Source organism: Agelaius phoeniceus, chromosome 2 (assembly GCF_051311805.1).
Source record: "Agelaius phoeniceus isolate bAgePho1 chromosome 2, bAgePho1.hap1, whole genome shotgun sequence".
Lineage (NCBI taxonomy): Eukaryota > Metazoa > Chordata > Aves > Passeriformes > Icteridae > Agelaius > Agelaius phoeniceus.
The window spans coordinates 116,779,884-116,801,508 of NC_135266.1; the positions used below are offsets into that span (position 1 = coordinate 116,779,884).

Here is a 21,625-nt window from a genome sequence, read left to right on the forward strand (position 1 = left end):
ATGTTCCCCACACACAGCGTGCAGCACCCCAAGGCACTGGTATGAATGAGGATGTGTTTGGGATGAGACAGCACTGCTGCTCCTTTCCTCTTCCTGCCAGGTGACTCATCCCCCCGAATTTGGGAGGATGTGCAAATCCATTGAAAAAGTGGCACCAGCTGCAAAAGCTTTGTGTCCACAGAGTCTGCAAACTTTGGGGAAATAAAAATAAAAATTAAAAAAAAAAAAAAAATTAAATCGAGCAACCCAGTGTGCAGATTGCTATTGCAGCAAAGGATAATGAGTCTGCCCATAAAAGCCAAACAACTTTCCAAGGAAATTTGTAAGGATGAAAAGGAAGAACTGTGTATTTGTAAGGACTAAAAGGAAGCTTTTGGTCCAGCCATGAAGGAGATGGGGCCAGTTTTAAAGTGCTGCATTTGATTACCAGAGCTCACACTATTCCTGCTCTCTGTTCCCCTTTTTTTGTCCCTCCATGCCTTGTCCCCAGTCCCTCTCCAGCTCTCCTGGAGCCCCTTCAGGCCCTGCAAGGGCTCTGAGCTCTCCCTGGAGCCTTCTCCTCTCCAGGTGAGCACCCCCAGCTCTCCCAGCCTGGCTCCATGGCAGAGATGCTCCCAATATAAATATCCAGCTACAACATCCTGGATCCCCTGGAAATCCTGTGCTTTCAAAACCTGGCAGCAGAGCCAGGAGAACTTCCTTCAGCAAAACCTGAAAACCTGCCAAAAACCAGAAAACTTCCTTGACTTCTGTCCACTGGACAAGGCTCTGACCAACCTGAGCCCAGCTGGACCTGAGGATTTCCAGAGGTCCTTTCCAACCTGAATTATCCAGGGACTCTGATTCAAATTTATGGTACAAAAAAACCAATATCCCGAGGACTGAACTTTCTGCACATTCATTTGGACTTTGGTCTTGTTCCAGGGTTAACCCAAAATGGAGCAGGCACCATCCTGGGAATCTGTGATTTTATGAAAATTAGCAACTCTCTTCCCTCTTCACTTCCTTTAATTTCCTCATAAATGAATGAAATGAAACATTTGGAGTTGAATGAAATAATTTGTATTAAACTCAAGCAGACTGGCTGGCAGGCAAATGGGATGTTGAGACAAGAATAAGTATTAATTATTCCTTAAATAGAATGGAATTGTTATTATGTTTTCAGTTTGTTTGCCAAATGAAAATGCCAGTTTGTTTGTCACATCCTGGGCTGAATAGGCAGGAAAAAAACTGGGCTGAACTGGGACAAAATGGGGAGTTGCAGGAACCCCAGCCCAGAGCTAAGATCTCAAGGAAGGCCTGGAAAAGCTGCTGAAGCAGCTCAAGGAGGTGGAGAGGGATTTTCCTAAGCCCTCTGGGGTTTAGGAGCAACTACAGACACCAGTTATTCAATACCCAGCCTGGAACTAAAACAGATTTATTTACCCATTAAAAATATCTTTCTTTTCCCTCCCAAAATCGTCAGGACCGCAAAGATTTCTATTTCTTTTTTACCCTATGATACATTTTCCTTGTTTTTTCTACATCCTGCTGAACACACCTGAAATGTTTTTAAAGGGAAAAAAAAGCCAATTTTCAATGCTCTATTTCAATTTTAAAACAATGTCATGCCCTGTTCTTCAGAGAATCTTATTTGTTCACACAGAAAAAAAATGGTGTTTTATACAATATTTATAAAAGGTGACGTAAATCCACAAGCAGGGAGGGGGAAAAAAAATCAGTCAATGGGATTGAAAGATAAGGAGAATGGCAGTGTGAACATGGAACTGGAGGGAATAAAACCTGCAAGGCTGAGCTCCCTGAAACTGCTGCAGAGGAGCATGAGGAAGGAACAGGAATGTAAAAATCACCTGAATAGCAGCTCATTCTGATTTTCCTGGAATTGCCTGCCAAGGGAAACTCCTGACAACTCCCCACCTGCCCTTGACTGAGCCACTCCATCAGGATCACCACCCAGGCAAGCACTGCTGTCCTTTGGGATTGTTTGCAAGCACAGATGTTGGTTTGTGTTCTGACAGGCCCCCCAAAGCCCAGGATGGCAGCAGGGCAGGAGCTGTGGGTGCCAGCCTTGCAGACCTTATCGGGTGTTTGTGGCAGCCTGGGCCCTGCCAGCTCCCCCCCAGACAATAATAACCATTCCCAACAAGTTCCTTATCTTATCCCAGCAGCATCCCTGCAGGAGATTAGTCAGGCATCCTGGTGTCATGTTTTATCTCTAAAGCCTTGGATTTAGGCATAGCATGTGTCTAGTCCCAAAAGCCAGGTGTATTCCAGTCAAACAGATGGGAATCCAGAAACATTTCATTTTTTTGATGACATGCACCAAGTTCAAGCCTGCTTTAAATCAGACTCAGTCCTGACATTCTGACATAAATTGGCCATTGATTAAAAAAAGAGGGGAAATGCTCAAAATCAGGGAAATATTTCCTGAAAATAATTTCATAGCGTTCACGTACAAGGGAGGTGTGGAGTTTTCTTCCAAAACTGTCTGCAGGTTTTGTGGAGGGCACACATTATTGCCAAGGATTTCACCTGATCCCTGCCTGCCACCACAGAGTGCTGGAGCAGCACAAAGCAAGACCTGAGGCTTAAAAATGAGGTTTTATAGGAATGTACAATCACAAAATAACCTGAGTGTTTGAGGGGACCCACAACAATCCCTCCAGGGATGGGGACTCCACCACTGCCAGGCATGGACACCCTTTTCCATGAAGAAATTTGCCTTAATATCCACCCTGAGCCTCCCCTGGCACAACTTGAGGCTCTCTCTTCCCTCTTCTGTCCCTGTTCCCTGGGAACAGAGCCCAACCTGCTCCCAGCTTGCTGCTGTCCATGAGGAAAATCCTGCTGGTGGGGATGGGAAAAGGGAAAGATGAGCTCTCAAAGCAGCCTCAGAGCCAGCAGGAGTTGAGGAGGGGAACCTGTGCCTGCAAAGCCCTGGGGATGAGCAGACCATGACCAAAATGTAATTTATATGAAGATGTTTTGAATTTCTTCCAGCTACTTCCAGGTCACCAATGCAGAACAGCTCCTCACAGCTTCCACACAAAGGTTTCTGCCGGGAATATGGCTGGATTATAATTACAGGCCAGCATTTAACAGTAATTACTGCAATAGCTCATGTTCAGGTGCACTGTGCAATGTAATTATGGCACCCCTCGCTGTCCACAGCACCTCCCTCATCCTGCAGCCTGGAGAATTCCCACTCTGGCAAGATGTTCCATGTTTTGGGGGTCGTCTGGGGGGTTTTTAATACGAGCACTCAAAACTGCTGCTGGCTACTCCATCCAGAATAAGCAAGGACATCCTGCACCAATGGAGCATGACGGATCTTGGTCCCTGCTTCACCTTCAGCCACAAAACCACCCCAGGGATGTGGAGACTCCCAGTGGGGTTAATGGCAAAGCAATGGCACCGATGTAGCACCACTTCACCAAACACCTTCTCTGAGTGTGCAGCACCATTTGTCTCAAAACAGCTTTTGGAAGTGTCATTTTTGTTGATCAACCTATTTGTGATGGTCCTGTGCCACTCAGCAAGGCTGAAATCCCATATAGGAAAAGGAATTTCAATTAACCTACAGAGAAATTAATTTCAAAGCCCCAAAGGTTTTCTTCTTTTAAAGAGTAACAAGGGATAACAGGTGAAAAAACTATTTTGAAGGTTGTTGAACAACAAGTAAAAAATGCATAGAAATGCCAAGAAGTTCCTGGTTTAATGATTTCACAGCAAAGCTGAATCCTGCCACTTTGTCCCACCTCAAGGACTAACGAGCCAGTTTGATGTGAACCTCAGGGAAACCTGGTGGGTTTTCCAGCCATGTGTGTCCTTCACTTCCAGATCAGTGGGATCCCAAAGAAAAAGGCACTGCAAGCCTCAATAAAGATGCAAATAACTTCAAAAGGAGATTAAAGCCTTTGTCCTGTTTATGTAAGTGATGAGTTTGTGCACCGGTAACCAAAGGGACGTCGGCTTTCTTATTTTAACCATTCCTTGAAGGTCATTTCTGCTCAGAAATGGGTTTTTTTTGAAGACCTAAAAACTTGTTATATAACAAAGGCAGAACTAAGCATCAAGCCTGCGGCTGGCTGGAATCAGTTCACCTGTATCCCCCGCGTTCCATCAACAGGCACTGGGCTTCCTGGCTGGAATGTTAATTATTCCCCTCCACTTCCAGGGACAAAAAGAGATTCCTTTCTCCTCCTCTCATTAACCAGTTCCACTTGCTCAGCACATTAATGCAGAGCTAAGGATGATTATACAGGGGCTCACACGAGCTGAATAAATCCTCTTCCCTACAGATGAGCCCAAGGCACTCACTGGGAATAACGAGGGCGATGCTGGAAGGAAACCCAGCGGTCCCTGCTGGAGCATCCTCCCAGCCCCACACAGCCAAGGCAGGGATAAACCTGTGGGTGCCTGGGGTCAGGGCTTTGCCTTATTTCTAAAAATATCCTCGCCCCCAGTATTGATTTTAAACTGTCAGCAGGTTCTTCCTTCAACTGAGGGGTTGAAATGACCTTGGTTTCACTGGAAAAATGTGTTGGGATTGACAGCATGGGAGGAAAGGCTCGTGGTTACTGACTGGATGAGAAACTGAGGATGTGGAATGTGTGCCAGGCATGGAAATATCTGGACACCTCCCTGTGGAAGCTCCTGATTTACACCAGGAGTGAGAGCAAACTGAAAGATTCCTCTAAAAATAAGGAATAATAAAATAAAAGACTCTAACATTGCCAAATCCTATGGAACCTGCACTGCTTGCCAACAACATTAGAAGTCCTGCCATCCATCAAATCTCCCCCTTCCAGAGAATGCCAAGTCCTCCCGCTTGGCAAAGGTGGATGGAGAAATGCAGGGTGACATTCCCTCCCTTTTGAAGGTGACTGGCTTTGCATTTACTCTGGAAAGTTGCTCTGAAGGAATATGTGAGAAGACTGAACATCCACACTCCCTAAATACCCAGGAGTCAGGCTTTTCCAGTAGGTAATATTTGCTCCCGTTGTGCATTTGCTCACAGTCAAAGCCATTCCAGGCCTGCAGACTGACAGCAATTCCTGGTCATTGCTGTACCTCACTTTGCTCCTTAAACACTTCTGAAAGCAAGGATTTTGGGATAAACTTCCCAGGAGAGGCTTCTCCAAGGCCAGATGGGTTGGAGCTGGTGCCAGATGGAGCGGCCGAGAAGCACCTGGAGCACCTTGAGCAGTCAATTAGTCAAGGGAGCCCCAGGGATGATTTAACCATTGCTTAATGTGAGAGCTGGAAGGCAAACAAGGGGATGGATCGATGGCAGTTGAGTCAGTGCCCAGCAGGATTTGATCCTGAGCTTAATGCCAACGCCTCCAGAATTCCTTGCACGCCAGTTCTTCCCGCTCCTTTCCACCAGGATACGATCTTGTTTTCACAGGAAAAACAGAAGCGAAAATGATGCCCCTCATTCTGAGCTTCTTCAGGAAGCCCTGGGAGAGCTGATCCCAAACTGAGTTAAAACCAAGGATGGGAAACATCTCCTCAAGCTGGAAATTTGATGCAGAGTAATTTTGCTAAAATATCAAACTAGGCTGGGGAAACCAAGCCTGCTTTTGGGGTGCGTCATCACAGAGGGAAAATCTCCTGTGTGTGTAAAAATTTTGCACAGATTTCTTTTGCTCCTATGTCTTTGTTTACTCCTAAAGGCATTGGAGCAGGATCTGCATTTAGGAGAAGTTACAAAACCCTGGAATGTTTTGGATTAGAAGGGATCTTCTACTAGGTCAGGTTGCTTTGAGCTGTGTCCAACACGGTCTTGAACATTCCCAGGGATGGGTAGCCACAGTTTCTCCGGGCAATTCCCATAGGAAAATCTGAAAAAAGTCCCCCTTCCTTCCAAAATCACATTACCTCCTGAATTTTCTGCTATGTTCAAGTGGAAGGAAACTCCATTTTTCCATGCCTGGAGGTTTCTCATTGCACCTCCCTGTAGCTGCTGCTCCCAAAGTTGGAGAAAGAACAGATCACGGTGGATTTCATAACCAACATTGTCTCATAAAATTAATTCACTGGTCACAGACATGCAAATAAAAACCAAATAATGAAATGCCCTTAATAACATGATCAGCCCTGAATTAGGCAGGCAGATGGATGAGATGATTGCTGGAGATCCCTTCCAACAGTAATGGTCTATTCTGTTCTGTTCTATTCTATTCCTTGCAATCCTAAATAACGTGAAAAGAACAAAAATCCAAGGAACAAAGCCCACTCCATCTCAAAAACATAAGCAGTGTTATCAATACCTTACATATATTATATTAGCTATAACCTTTATTACCAATTACCAGCCATTAGAATAAAATAGTGATTGGGGAAAGCTAAATGGCCTCTTAACCACACATGGAAAGGGCAAAGGAATTATTCTGGGAACAGCATGTGGCCAGAATTCTGTGGGAACATTTAAATACAGCCACACACCTTGCAATCAACATCAACATCAAATCAGGGTAATTATGCCATGTCCTCTACAAGCAGCAGAACAACAACAACAAAAAAATTAAAGGGATTTATAGATTATTATTTCAATTCAGTTCTCCAGCCTCAGCATCAGGATTTATCTTCCTTGCATCTCACAGGATGCTGAGCAATATCCTGATAAAAATCTTACCACCACTGTTAGTGCTACAAAAATCCACCATATTTCATACTCTCTCTTGTATCTGCAGAGTAGAACTGAGCCATCAACCTTCCCAGGAAATCCTGCTGCCAAAATAACCTTTCAATCACAGAGATGAGGGCTGTGTTATACAGAATTCATGTTTTATTTGGATTCTGCATGGAAAAGGCAAACTCAGGCACAGCAGAGAGCAAAAGGACTCTGATGAGCACTGAGATTCTGCAAGCAAGAGGCATTAAAAACTCCTCTGATTGCTCTTACCAGCTGTAAAAAGATTCAGAGTCACCTGAACAGCAAAAGGATTTCATTATCCCAGAGAGAGAAAGATTTTACACCATTTAAAGAGATTTTTACCATCAATGATAAGCTCCTGAGCCTCTCTAGAGGTTTAAAACTATTGATAGAAATATTATCTGTATGAGAGGCTGTGGCTGCCCCTGGATCCCTGAAGTGTCCAAGGCCAGGTTGGATTGGGCTTGGAGCAACCTGGGATAGTGGAAGGTTGAGTGGAGCTCAGAGTTCAGCTGGTATTAATGGCACAACAATTTAATCTATCTAAGAAACTACAGAACAACTCTAACAGTTATTAGATGTGGAAAAAATTTTCCCCAGTTCAGTAAAAACCCTCATTCAGGATCTGATGGATACAAATAAAAAGCCTACACAGTCTCTGCCACCTTCCAGAAAGACCTGGGGAAAAATCAAAGCCCATGGACAAAGGAGGATCACAAAGTAGTTTTATTTCCCTTTTTGAAGATTTTCTTGATTTTTAATACATTAATTATCAGCCAGTAAATGTTCAGCTGATTGAGCAAATGTTACTCCAGTAAAACTTCTTGCTAAATTGACGGACAGAAAAGTTAATTTCTGTGTGGTTTTTTTGGGAACTAAAAAATCACCACTTTTTGTGTCCTGTTCAAGCTCCTCTATAGTTTTTCATTTTCCTTTTTAGATTTTTTTCCCCAGTGGCCTGTGCAGAATGTTAAGTTTTCAGACAGAATTTAATGCAAAAAAATAGGGTCATATGCAAAGAATACCATAAAAAATAGGGTCACAGGCAAAGAATACAAGAGCTCAGGCACGACAGGAAATGTAAATGCTAAAAATCACACGAGAGAAGATAATAACAATAAAAAAGAAGTGCCCACAATACAACAAAAGCAGGGGCAAAGCCACTGCACCGAGCATCCCTCAAGGCTGGTGGAGGGATGGGCTGACCTCAGAGGCCTCTGCCTTTCCTGACTTCCAGACTTCTGTGGGGCTCATTAAAGGCTCCAAGCACAAAGCATCAAACACTTCAAGGAAAAGTTGGTCTCCATGGGAATAGAGGACAAACTAAAAATAACCATAAGCCAGCATTTTAACCATTTTGCAGGAGATTGTCATGGCAATGGAGAGAGTTGTAACCTGTTGTCATGATAACCAAAGTTTGAAATTAATGGGAAAGCATTCCACTTCCACTTCATCTTTATTCATAATGGATCCAGCATCTTCCACAGGAGAATTCCACGTTAGTGCCTGCAAGGAGCCAGAGAGCTTGGGAGCAGCAAGGGAGGGATAAAGGACTGTGAGGATTAAAAGAAAAATTTAAAACTGCACAGCCAAAGTGAAGCAACAAAAGGAGGGGAAAAAACCCAGGGAGGAAAATGCTTTGATGGATGAAAGATTTTGGGTAGGAATTCTTGGCTGCCAGGGTGGGCAGGCCCTGGCACAGGGTGTCCAGAGCAGCTGTGGCTGCCCCTGGATCCCTGGCAGTGCCCAAGACCAGGCTGGATGGGGCTTGGAGCAGCCTGGGACAGTGGGAGGTGTCCCTGCCATGGCAGGGGTGGCACTGGATGGGATTTAAGGTCCCTTCCAACTCAAACCAGTCTAGGATTTTGTGACTCAAGTCCCGTCTCGGCAACCTCTTCTCAAACCAGAGTTCACATTAAACATCACAGAATGTCCAGTTTTTCAAGACACTCAAACTAGGGAGAAATAATCTGCATTTCCAGCCCAGAGGAGGGCTGAGGAGGCTCCAGGGGCTGGAGTCCCTCTACTCTGGGGCCAGGCTGGGAGAGCTGGGGGTGTTGGGTGTAAGTGACCAACCTGCTGCTCGTGCATTCAGTGAGACCCTCAATTATATTAATGGGCTCAGGGCAAACCATGCCTTGTTTGATGACAACATAATTGTTATTTTTGTGGAAAATTGCTCTGCTCACCCTGAAATTACTATGATAGTCCATTATACTACTGTTTCCTTAAGAGAGAAAAATTATTCTGACAACAGAGTGCCTGCACAGAATACACCTTTCTTCACCTTCAGGTCAGTACAGAATGCTCTTCACCTCAACAGAGCTCCTAATTTGAAATAAAAAGAACTAGAGGTAAACAGAAGTTCAGATGCCCAAACACATTCTTTCACATTCACATTCATCTTTCTGAATGAAACTCTTCATTGTTCAGCTGTAAAAAATCAAGGTTTTCCCCTGTGTGATTTCATGTGCAGTCACCATGCGCTTTGCATCTCCTGGGAGTGCCACAGAATCACCTCTTCTCCCTGGAGATGGATGCTCTTTGCTGCCAAACATGAGGTCTCTAATGATGAGGCACAGAGTTGTCATTTTTAAGTGTAAATAGTTGGCAACAAATCAAGCATAAAGTGGACATTCCCTTTGGTTGCTTACTAAAGTGAATTTTGGAACTATGAGCTCCAAAGTTTCACCTGTTACTACTCCAGGGTTTCTTCCTTGTACTTCTCCTCCCAAACCCTCCCCTTGGCTGCTCTCAGTCTTCTGAGATCTCATCTTTTCAGCCCAACTTCTTTATTCTACTTGTTCCTGAAGATGATTGTGCTGATGAAGTGAAATGCCCCAGAGCTGCTCCCAGGAAGGGCTGCTGGGCTGGCAGCCCTCTGGAAGGAGGGGCTGGGGAGCAGAGAGGAGCACAGCCAGCACTGGGTGATGGTCACACACTGCTGCTCTTCCTGGGAATACTGAATACAGGTCACTGCTAAAATGGCACCTCAGAACAGGTAAGATAAGGCTCTTAAAGGTAAGAGGAGGCTCCAGAGCTGGGAGAGCTGGGGGTGTTCACCTGGAGAGGAGAAGGCTCCAGGGAGAGCTCAGAGCCCTGGCAGAGCCTGAAGGGCTCCAGGAGAGCTGCAGAGGGACTGGGGACAAGGCATGGAGGGACAACACACAGGGAATGGCTCCCACTGCCAGAGGGCAGGGACAGATGGGATAGTGAGGCCCTGGCACAGGCAGCTTCTGGATCCCTGGAAGTGTCCAAGGCCAAGTTGGACAGGGCTTGGAGCAAGCTGGGACAGTGGAAGATGTCCCTGCCCATGGCAGAGGGTGGAACCTTTAAGGTCCCTTTCAACCCAAACCATCCTAGAATTCCATTATATTCTCTCTCTACCACCAGTTCATCACCAGGATCCCAAGCCTTGCACCCTGCCACAAAAGCTGATTTTTTTTTTCCCCAGATGAAGGATAGCAGCTCATTCTGGGAATTCAAAGGGCTTTACATGATGAGGCTGTTGACAAATCCATTCCTGTAAAAGACCTGGAGATGGCAATTCCCACAAGGAAAGGAGCACTTCCCACCATCAGCAGAAATCCAGGGGTCGGGCAGGGGGGAAGGAGCACTGGGGGCCAGGGGAGGAGAAGGGGAAAAAGGCTGCAGCACTAAAGAGTCTTTCAGGGCTCATTTATTTGAGCAGTGCCAAGGCAGCTCACTGCTGCAATATTTTCTTCCTGCACTCAGAGCCAGGGCTTTGGGATCTAATAAATCATGGCTGGCCGCAGAGACATTAAAATTCTAGCCCAGTACTGCATCAGATGAAACGGGGCCGAGTGCCAGCGAGCGCAGGGAGAGGGAAGGGCAGCCACACACTTTAAAATAAGTATATGAATGCATTTGCATATAAGCAACACCTGATTTTGGCCTCACACCAGGCTAAGTCTAATGAAATGGAACAGCAAAACAGATCTGCAACTGGCGGATCTTTAAGGTCCCTCCCAACCCAAACCATCCTGGGATTCTGTGATTAATAAACTCAAGCGCTGTGCTTCGGGAAGGCTGATCCCCACTAAATTAGAAATAAGATATTAGGTATAAAGCACAGTAGGAAAACAGAGCCAGTAATTAACAGATCTGGTACAAACCAGGGAATTATTTCTGAAGCTCATAAAAGCCTTTTCCAAGCCTGGGCCAGCTCACGTTTCTGTCTGTACAAACCTCTGTGCTGGATCACATTGACTGCGCCCGGTGTGAGAAATAATTGTGCACCAGGAGGGAAGAAAAACTCAATATTTAATCTAAAAACATTTTTGCAGAAGTCAAGCCACTAAATTTTAATCTATTACCTTCAGCCTGAAAAAACAGAACAAGGATCTGACCACTTATTTGCTGTGCAAGATGAAAAAAAAGGTGTGGGGGGAAGGAAAGGCAGCAAATATTAAGGGTTTTCAACGGATCACAAGGCAGCCTTGGAGCTTATTTGCAATCATTTAATTGAAGCACCTGGGGATTTAAGAGGTATTGAATATGTGGGGTGCAAACATGCACAGGGAAAAACAAGCCAGCATATGAATTTGAACTGCAAGTGGCAGAAAGAAATATACAGGAAAAGGCCTTTATTTTGGAGTGGGTGAGATTTTAACTCTGGATGTGAGAGTCCCTGAAATGTGGGGTGCCAGGGCCAGGAGATGTTTCCATCCTGGGTTATGAACCCCCATCTCCAACTTGCAGAATGACAAGGGCACACTCCAGCTCCATGGAGCCCGTGGCAAAGGTTCCCAAATTCCCCATCCCTGGAGGGATTGGAAAGCCACGTGGATGTGGCACTTGGGGACATGGGGCAGTGGTGGCAGTGCTGGGGAACATCTGGACTTGGATCATATTAAAGCTCTTTTCCAGTTTCAATGATTCTGTGATGCTGAAATGCCAATGTGATTTTCACTTCCTACACTCAGGCTCCTTGTTCAGGAGCAGAGCAAGAGGAACTTAGGTAAAGATATGGAAGTGAAGGGAATGTGCAGAAAAAGAAGTTTTACATGGAAAAAAATTGATCATGGCTAAAACAAGGAAAAAAGAAATGGCTCAGAAACAGACTAGAAATTAATAAGCCAGCCAAACCCAGTTTCATTCTCTGATGTACACCCACCAAGAAAGAAGACAATAAAAAACCCTTCCATTATCAATTTTAATACTGAATGTGTACTTAAAAGCCAAAAGCACTGGTTAGAGTTAGTCTGTATGCAATATAAGACAGAAATCTGGGAGGGCTCATGGTTAAAAATAAAGCTTCTCTTTTCCCCAGGTGAGTGAAGAACTTCACAAGATGTGCCTGTACTCTATAAAAGCAATTGAGACACAAGAAAATTCTCTGTTCACCTTTTATTTTCTTTAAATGGAGCACTTTTCTCTTCAAAACATGTTCCCAAGGCCATCTTTTTTTTTTCCCACCTATGCTTTTTGCTTCTCTGCCTCACAATTTTTCCCCAGCCCTCTTCAAGCGTGGCCATTTAATCTTTTTATTTCTTTTCCACTGTGAGGAAAACCGAAATCAATATTGCAGCCAAGAAATGAGGCAGAAATAAAGCAGTTGCATGGACTCACCCGAGCCTGGAGGAGGAGAAGGCCCACAATGAAGTCATTTGGGAAAACAGAACATGAGTTTTGTTTGCTTTTAAGATCTGAGACTATTCTGTTTCTTCACAACACAGGGGGGCTCAAAAGCCTGTAAAACCTCCAGACAGTTACAAAACAGGGGGTGAGGGATGTTTCCCAAAGTTTCTATGAACTCCTTGGAAGGCTGGCATCAGTTGGCCCAATCTCCAAAGGAGCTGAGTGGATGTCATGAATTATTTTCGAACCACAGAATCATGACGGATGGAAAAGCCCTCCAAGACCATCGAGTCCAATTGTTCCCCAGCACTGCCAAGGCCATCACTGCCCCATGTCCCCAAGTGCCACATTCACATGGCTTTGGAACAATTCCAGGGATGATGATTCCACCATTGCCCCGAGCAACCTCTGCCACTCACAAACATCCCTAATCTGACCCAAACCCCTCTGCTTCCTTCTCCCAAACAGAAAACTACTCCTCCCTCCTTCCCTTAGTGGCTTTATGCTTTTTACAACTTCAAAAAAGTCCCTGAGTTGATTCATTAGGAAGATGGTGATTTATCCACTGTTGATCTGAGTGCTGAAACTCAGCAGCTCCCAGCACTGAGGAATTCAGCAAGCTGTTTGGGAGTATTCCCACACGAAAATCATGCGTTTAAACATGAAAACAATGAGGGCCTACACAAGTCACAGCTCATTCTTCTCCCAGTCAAGTAGGATTTTCCTGTCTGCTCTATACACACCAATTAATAAACATGAAGAAACGCCAGAGGAAAAATATTCACTGTATCCACTTCATACATTTTTAATCACCCTGAAATCAATTCAACACCCTGAACACGGTTTAGAATTCCTGTTTTACAGACCCGGTAAGCGATGGATCGCCTAATTAAATCCAGGAGTGGCATTTCCCAATCAATGGAAGGGGCTGATGTGCATGTACATCTCAGAGCAGAAGGAGAAGTAAGGAGAGAGCACCTCAACCCTGCCATTTGCCCCGTGTTCCTCAGTACTCCCCGTGAAAATGCTGAGGAATGCCAAAAAAGAAAGAGAAAAGATATAAAGTTCATCCCCTTTCACAGAGTAGCTGTGAAAGAACATGGTTTGTACGGCCTAAGAGCTGATCTGCCATTAAAGGCTCAGCATTTCCAGAGAAGAGTACAGCCAAATTTTAATTGTAAGATAATGAGAAAGGCTGAAATCATGCCTAGAATTACCTTTGTCCCACAGAGAGTATGCAAAGGAGGATTAAAAGCAGACAGCAGAAATCCTATCGGAACATCCTTCCGTCTTCTACAACATCGAAGGCCACCGACTTTCAGCATCACAATAAATTAAGGGAACAGTCAGGAGTAAATGAGGTCACTCCTCACATGTACAGCTGTGTCTGAGGTTCAACAATGAACAGAAATGACAGGGATTAGGGCAGGAACACACGTGAGAATCCTTCACCTCCTGTCCTGCCAACGAAACCGACGGCCGGAGGGCACAGATTCCCTCTGCTCATCATTATGTCCAAACAAATGTTGTGGTTTCACCTTGGGGAAGAAAAAAAATGACAAAACTTGGGAATTTTCAATTTGGGAGTGGTGCAGACAGCCCAGCTCAGGGATGTGTCTTGCTCTTCAGGAGCATGAAGGGGTCCTATGCAGGGAAAGCCCCTCTGCTCTGTGCCAGGCTGGGAGAGCTCGGGGTGCTCACCTGGAGAGGAGAAGGCTCCAGGGAGAGCTCAGAGCCCTGGCAGGGCCTGAAGGGGCTCCAGGAGAGCTGGAGAAGGACTGGGGACAAGGGGTGAGGGACAGGACAGGAGGAATGGCTTCCCAGAGGGCAGGGATGGATGGGATATTGGGATGGAATTTTCCCGGAGCAGCTGTGGCTGCCCCTGGATCCCTGGCAGTGTCCAAGGCCAGGCTGGACACTGGGGCTTGGAGCAGCCTGGGACAGTGGGAGGTGTCCCTGCCCAAGGCTGGGGATTGGAATGAGATGCTCTTCCAGGTCCCTTGCAGAAAGCATCCCAGGATTCTGTGAGCATCCTGCCGAGCAGGCGGTGCCGCAGCAGGACCCGAGGAACGACGCGCTCTGGAGCGACGTGACACAAACCCCCTGGAGATTCCCCATCCAGCTCTGCATCCTTGGCCTCTTGGATTTTATTACCATTTATTATTTAGGAATAACTGCAGCGAACACAGAGCCAGCCTAGCAGAGGTTCATGAATCACAGCATCTTATCAGCATATTAATCAGCTCCTGGGAGGGAGAGGGGAAACGGTGTGAGCTATCACAAACACTTTATAGTTTCACGCTTGAAGTCAAACCAGCTCCAGGAGAGACTGATTCTTCATCCCTGATTCCACACCAATGGGCTAATCTATTTACTGCAGCACTGGTGCCTTCCTGCAGTGCAAGGGTGCAAGGAAATGGGAAGGGTAACGTGCCAAAGGAAAACCAGGTGCTTTGGCAGCCCCTGTTTGGGGCAGGTAAAGTGAACTGTACCAAGAACAAAAAAAGCAAATTGGAGGCCTTAAATAAATTAGCCTCAATTAAAACAACAGCTTACATGAAGATCCGACTTAATTACAGTCTGGTTTAATTAAATAGTAAACAAGGCTGAAACACTGCTGCTGATGTTCCAAAATCCATGGAATTAGCGGAGTGGAAGCCGTCACCAGCCAGGCACGAGGAGCCAGGACTTGGAGCACAAAGCTGGCACTGGGCAGATGTAGCTCTGTCTGCAGCCAGAATGTTCTCCCTGTGTCACCTTCCCTCAGCTCCACAGCTCTTCATCCAGCAGCAGGAAACACTGACAGCAGAAGTTTTCTCCTCCTTTTTCAGTTTCCAACGAGAAACAGGAAAGGAGGGTGCAATTCAACAGATCTGGGAGTTCTAAGGACCCCAAAAATGAGACACAGGAGAAGCCACAAGTGCTTAATAAATCCCTTAGTTCAAACATATGGATTGTTTTCATAAAGATTTCTCCTATGAGTTGAACAATTCTGATTTTATCTCCCCAAGTAACTGTATTTTAAAACTTCCTTTTTAAAATGTAATTATTATTTCCCATGAAAATCCAGCCAATCCAGACCGCACTTGAAAAATGATTTAGGAAATAACTGTCCTTCACATTTCCATTAAGGAAGATCAAAATGGAAAAATCAAGAATCTGAATAAACGGATGCTTCATCAAGTACTTGAGTATGTGCCAAGGATTTCCCATTCTCCCTAACTCAAGGATTTCCTATTTTCCCTAACAGCCAATCTGGCAGTAAAAACTGGATTATTTATCTTGCAATAGACCTCTCTCCCTGCTCTGCCAGGAAACAACACAGAAGTCAGAATAAGAAGAAAATCATTAAAACTCAGATTAAAACTCATTATTTCAGCCTAAAGCTACCATATAAATAAAAACAATAAACAAAATATTCAGTAGTATAAAGCATTCACACTTAGCACCAAAAAACCCCACAAAAGCACAGAATTCACCCTGCCAGTATCCTGATTACTATCCCTGCTTTCCTCCTGCCTCTACCCCATCTGAGTTTTATTCCACAGCTCTTTTCATAGCTGCTCAGACCACCCTCAGGAGCTACCTGTCTTTTCTCTACAGAGGCTAAAATTTAAATTTTCTCCTCCTCATTCGCTATAGAACTTTCATTACATATTCAAACAAATTCAGATTTAAAAGGGTTTGTAACACTATTTGCCCAGAAAAAAAAAGAAAAAAAAAAAAAAAAGAAGCTCTTCTGTTAAGTGCTTTCTGACTTCTATTTTGGGACTTCACTGTAAGAGTTCAGCCCACTGACTCCTTACCTTCCACCTGGGCAATGGAACAATCCAGCAGGAATATTCCTGCTGTGCTCTCCTACATTTGTTTCTTTGTTTTACCATTGACATAACTGAGGACCTTGTTTTAATTTTCCCAGTCTGATCTGCCTCCAACTTTTTCCTTCAAGATTATCCTGCACATCCACCACTGATTTCAGTGCATTTACCACAAATTCTGGAAGACAAATGCCTGAATGATGGTTTGGGATGAAACCATGGGGGCCACATCCTCCTGATCCCTGCATGGATCAAAGCTGGCACAGGCTGGCCAAGTCAAATTTTACAGAGTTAAGGGCACAGTAGGAACTTCACAGTCATCAACCAGCAGGTTGCTTTAGAAGACAACATCCCATTAATGTTGGCACTTGATTAATTCCAAATGGAATCCTGCAGAATTCATGTGTTCAAGCCCAGGCTGGACAGGGCTTAGAGCAACCTGGTCTTTGGAAGGTGTCCCTGCCCATTGCAGAGGGTGGAATCAGATGAGCTTTAAGGTCCATTCCCACCTTAACCATTCTGGAATTCCATTAATCCCTTCATCTAAAGCAGAATTCTCCCTCTAAAATTCTTCTATAAAAGATCAAGGTCCAAATTCTGACCAATCTGCACCTCAATATTTAAATTAAATTGTCTTATCAAGTGCCAGAAAGCAGCTGCTAAGACACCCAGGATTGTATGAAAGCAGATACAGAAATGTACATTGAATGGATATTAAGGTGGAACTTTAGGCACATGCCAAAAAAAAAAAAAATCAAAGTAAAGTGGGAGAGAAGTAGCCTCTTGTGCTGGAAAGCCACAAAATTCCTGTTATTTCCAGAGCAGGAAAATAACTGTGCACTTATGAGCTCATTCTATCACCCAGGCACTGCTGGAGTCCACAGTCTTCTCACAATGGGGAGATTTTTGAAGAGACTTTTTCACAGAGATTGGGGCTTTTTTTTTCAAGCCTCTCATGCTTTGACTGTGAGACCAAAGTTCCCCCAAGCTACAGTATCTCCAACAAAGCAGCTGCATAAATTGGAATGAGAAAAAGAAAGGATGAATAAAAATGGGGCAAAACACCTCTGAGGAACTCTCTGCTCTGCAGAGTTTCAGACAGGGCTCCTCACAGCCCCACTGATCCACCAGCTGGAAGGGCTGCCAAACTGAACCAGAATATTCCATGCACAAAGCAGCTCAGAGTATTTGATGCTCATTCCCATCTGCTGGTGACCACTCTCCTCCACCAAAGCACACTCCCAAATAACTCCACACATTAGGTGAAAGTCAACACTTTCACCTAACAGGAAGCCCTAACACAACATGACACCCAAGAGCTGATTACGTTCCCCAATATGGTATAAAAAGGAGTTTTCCAGGGCTGATTTTGTAAGGGGGTCAAAAATCAAAGCAAGTCAAGGTGAACATAATCCACAGGGGAAACCAGATACACCTGAACTGGGATTTTCTTTTTCCAAAGCACCATTTCTGTCCCAAATGAATTCTTTCCATAACAGTACACTTTAGCTTCCCCACTAGTTACATAATGATGGTAAACATCTTTATCAAGTAATAAGGATGACATTTTTAGACAACTCAGTTCTAAAGAAGGTTTCAAACAGAAAACAGACATAAGATTAACTCAACCAAAGCACAACTTGAAATATAAAAAAAAGAAATCAGTCAAGACTGTAGCTTAAGTCACCACCTATCACAATACCTGGATGTTCTCCAAAAAAGAGGCTCTTGGCTGTGGGATCCTCATTTCCACAGCTGGATTATTCCAGCACGTGCACCCCAGTGGTTCAGTGGAGCCCTCCTGCTGGGCTGTCCCAGCACCTGCTGGCAAGTTTGCTAATCTAAAGAAAAAAGCCCTTTAGATCCTTTTCCTTAGGATTGCCAGGGTATCCTCTTTGCATGAATTCAGCTCCAACTCTTCTCACCGCCCTCGCTGCACTGGCTTTGCTGAAGGGCTTTTCCTGCGAGTCACGTTCCCATCCGGCTCCCTGATGGGAAATCTTTCTCCCTCATTAAGGGATCAGCCACCACCACACACAGAGATCCAGGAAAAGCCCCAACCCCTGTCCTACCTGTATAGGCCATGTTCTTCGGGTTTCCGTAGGGAGCCCCAGGTTGGACGGGGCTGTAAACAGGATTCATGCTGGAAGACCGGGAACTCTGAGGACAAAAGAAAAGCAGAGTTGAGACAGTTGCCTTAGGTTGGCTCCCGCGTCGCTGTCTGTGTGCAGAGCCCTGATAGCATCACCCTGTTAGAATTCCAGACACAGACAGCTGTGAAGGAAGGGATTTACAACCAGACGTTACAACCAGATAGCATATTTAATAATTCAAGTTTTGGATCTCTCCGGTAATTCCCACAACTTCTCCGGCGCTGCATATTCTGCCTACAAATGCACCCGGAGCAGATTCATCTTCCACATCCCTGGGCTCAGGACTCATGACCCCACTTCCAGCTTGAGATGAACAAAGAGGAGGAGCCACAAAGTCAGGCAAAGAATTGTCCCCCTTGGAAGAGCGAGCAGTTTTTGGGTGATAAAACCAACCGCACCGAAGACCTGACCTTTCAGAGAGCAGCGGATGAAAGATCATTTGCCGCTGGCGAGATGGAGAAGGGCAAGTCTTGGTGAGCTTTCAGCGTGAGCTGACTGTGAAAACCTGGAGGCCAAGGCTTGGCTCCTGTGTGGGGCTGGGCAGGGCCAGCCCCTGGTCCCACCCGTGTCCCACAGGGAGACTCCATCGCGGAGCTTCCGTGAGCAAGGAGATTTCGGCAGCCCTCGTGCTCCCCTCGCCGATAAAAACCACACAGCAGGGTCAGCTTCTTGTGGGTTTTATTAGGAGGAAAGCAAGTGACTCGGGAATTTGTGTCTCCTAACTGTCAGTTAAGCAACTGGCTCAGTTAATTATCTTAATGAAGCACATTCTCAGTTCTGATTAATGGGAAAATCAGTCATTAAGCTTTATTAGGCGACGCATTTGTCTCCGCAGCTATCTAGTGGTAATTTCACACCAGAACCAAACCCATCTTGCTACAAAATCTGGGGGTTTTGTTAAAATGTGTTATTTTACAGTTCATAAATAACACCATTCTCTCCAAACAAGTCCCTCATGATGGGGGACACAATTTGTTACATCATTAACTCCTTTCACTTTACCTCGGGAGAGTAAACAAGTCAAACGTTACATGTTAGCACCGACTGACTTGACAACAATTAGTGCTTAATTAATTAGCTGTCCCTCCACCCTCAAGTTAGCACTGAAGGAGCCATTCTCAGAGGAAAGGAAATCAGGGTTATAAGCAAGTGGGAAGAGACAGGGAGACTCGGAATTCCATCAGTGGCTTCACTAATACACAGCATTAAGAGCATTAAGAAGATCTTTAATAAAGTCAGTGTAAAACCAGGCTGCCCAGAGAAGCTGTGGCTGCCCCATCCCTGGAACTGCCCAAAGCCAGGCTGGATGGAGCTTGGAGCATCTGATCTAGTGGAAACTGTCCCTGCCCATGGGACTGGATGAGCCTTAATGTCCCTTCCAACCCAAACCATTCTGTGATTTTATGGAATAAAATTTAGGAGGGTAACTCTTCACCTTTCCATTGTTCCTCCCCAAAAACCACCCAGTGACAGCTGGACCTGCTCCCAGGCAGGGCTGGAATCATGGCTGCTTTTCTAAAGTGCCTTTTCAATGCCAGCAGCATTTCATTTGTACTCTTGTGTGTGTGAAGAGTATAAAAAAATCATAATTCAGGGAAAAAAAACGACAGAGTATGTGTGGCTTGCATTAGGTGTTGTACCAAATGGTAAAAGCAAAACACTCTTATTGAGAAGGATGAAAGAAAATGCTTTTTATCCCAGATAAAAAGGTTGTAATCGTGGTGGGGGCTTGAGAGCTTGTGAGGAAGAGGTTTGTGCTTTCTCCCTGCTTTGTATGCAGGGTGGGATTTCCAGCCAGCAGGAAAGAGCCCCTGCAAACGGCATTTGGGAGGGATGATTTTCTCTCCCATTCTGCAAGACAATGCCATCCAAAAATACATTTGAAATTCATTGCAGGCACCATGTTGTGGCATTGAAACAGCTACACTGAAATGGGAATAAAACAGGATTAGCAAAATTTAACCTTCTGCACCGCCAGAACCTGCAGAGTTCGCTTGTGGCCATGAATGCCCAACAAAAAGACTACTAAAAATTAATTATAAACAGACAAACACCAGTGCTGCTCTATTGCAGGAGCTTCCAGCACTTCCTAATCCCTGAGACAGCCACGTTCAGTTGCTCTGAGAGACTCCAGCAAGGAGGAACTCCAGCAGGAATGCCATGGGAATAAGCTGCTAGCAAACAGTCCCGGGATACTTTGTGCCTGTAACCTGGTTACCTTTTCATCTATTTTATCCTTCCTGTGAAAGTGCAGGACAGGCTCCCATCACACCAGGGAGGGCAAACAGAGCCACAGGGGAGGGTGGGAATGGGTCACTGTGGCTTGGGCAGAGCTGGGGAATGGTTGGATTCCATGAACTTGGAGGGCTTTCCCAACCTTGGAGAGTTTTCCCAACCCTGGAGGGCTTTTCCAGCCTTGGAGGGCTTTCTCAGCCTTGGAGGGCTTTCCCAACCTTAATGACTCTGTGATTCTATGAGTGTGTCCCCCACCCCTGGGAATCAGGAATCAGGAACATCTCATCCCTCTGTTTTCCTCCATCCCTGGTTTTCTTGGTGCCTTTGGAAACACTGTGCCCAGATCCCCCCATCTCCACAGAGGGGTTTGCAACCCCCATCATTGTGGTTGGAAAAGATCTCCAAGATCATCAAGTCCACAACCTCTGGCCCAATATAAAAGCTAAAAGAATAAAGGAGGCTTGGAAAATCCAGGAAGTTAATGAAGTTGTTATCATTATCTTTTCAGAACAAAGGAATGAAATCTTTACAGAGAAATAAATATATTTTGCAAGGTTTTTAAAACAGTGGCATGGACAGGGTAATCTTTCAGGCTCTCCAAAAATTAAATAGTAGCTCTGAATTGAAAAGAAAAGAGTAAACAATGGAAAAGGGAGCTGTTCTGAACAACAGACATTTTTCCATTTTCTTTCAAGTAATTTCTTGTGTCAAGGTGATTTTCCCTTTAAACTCCTATTGCCTTGTTTTTTGTGCCACTGGGATGCAATGCCTTTTGAGAGCCCCATTCCGTACACTCTGGAGAGAGGGTACTATTTTCTCTATGTGCCAAAAGTAATTTATTTCACATCAGGTGGCACAGAACCAACATGAGAGAGTATGAACAAAGAAAAGAGATACTTTTCTTCCTTGACCTGCACATCACCTCTTTAAATGAATTTTACACAAATTGCATGCTAATAATATTCAGCCAAAGTCTCCTTGAACATGAAAAGGCCTCCTGACCTTACACTCCATGCAAATTCCACTAATTTTCTGACAATTTTTCCCTGAAGTTGTTTGAAGCTTGACCCTCACTTGGGATCCACCAAACAATAATTAAATTACCTTCCAATTCATCTGTTAAAAGTTAATTTAGGCAAGTTACAAAGGTATATCCC

At 44.9% G+C, this 21,625-nt stretch overlaps 1 protein-coding gene across 5 annotated transcripts in view; it reads right to left on the bottom strand.

Moving 5' to 3' along the window:
- The window catches only part of FAM168A (family with sequence similarity 168 member A), a 129,829-nt gene that overhangs the window by 46,064 nt on the left and 62,140 nt on the right, over positions 1-21,625 (bottom strand). For all 5 annotated transcript variants that reach the window (XR_013181096.1, XR_013181095.1, XM_054627675.2 and 2 more), the window contains one exon: positions 18,153-18,240. Coding sequence is in view for 3 of the 5 variants with exons in the window: in XM_054627675.2 (XP_054483650.1) it covers positions 18,153-18,222 (70 nt within the window). In the remaining 2 variants the exon portion in view is untranslated. The remainder of the gene's footprint in view (positions 1-18,152; positions 18,241-21,625) is intronic.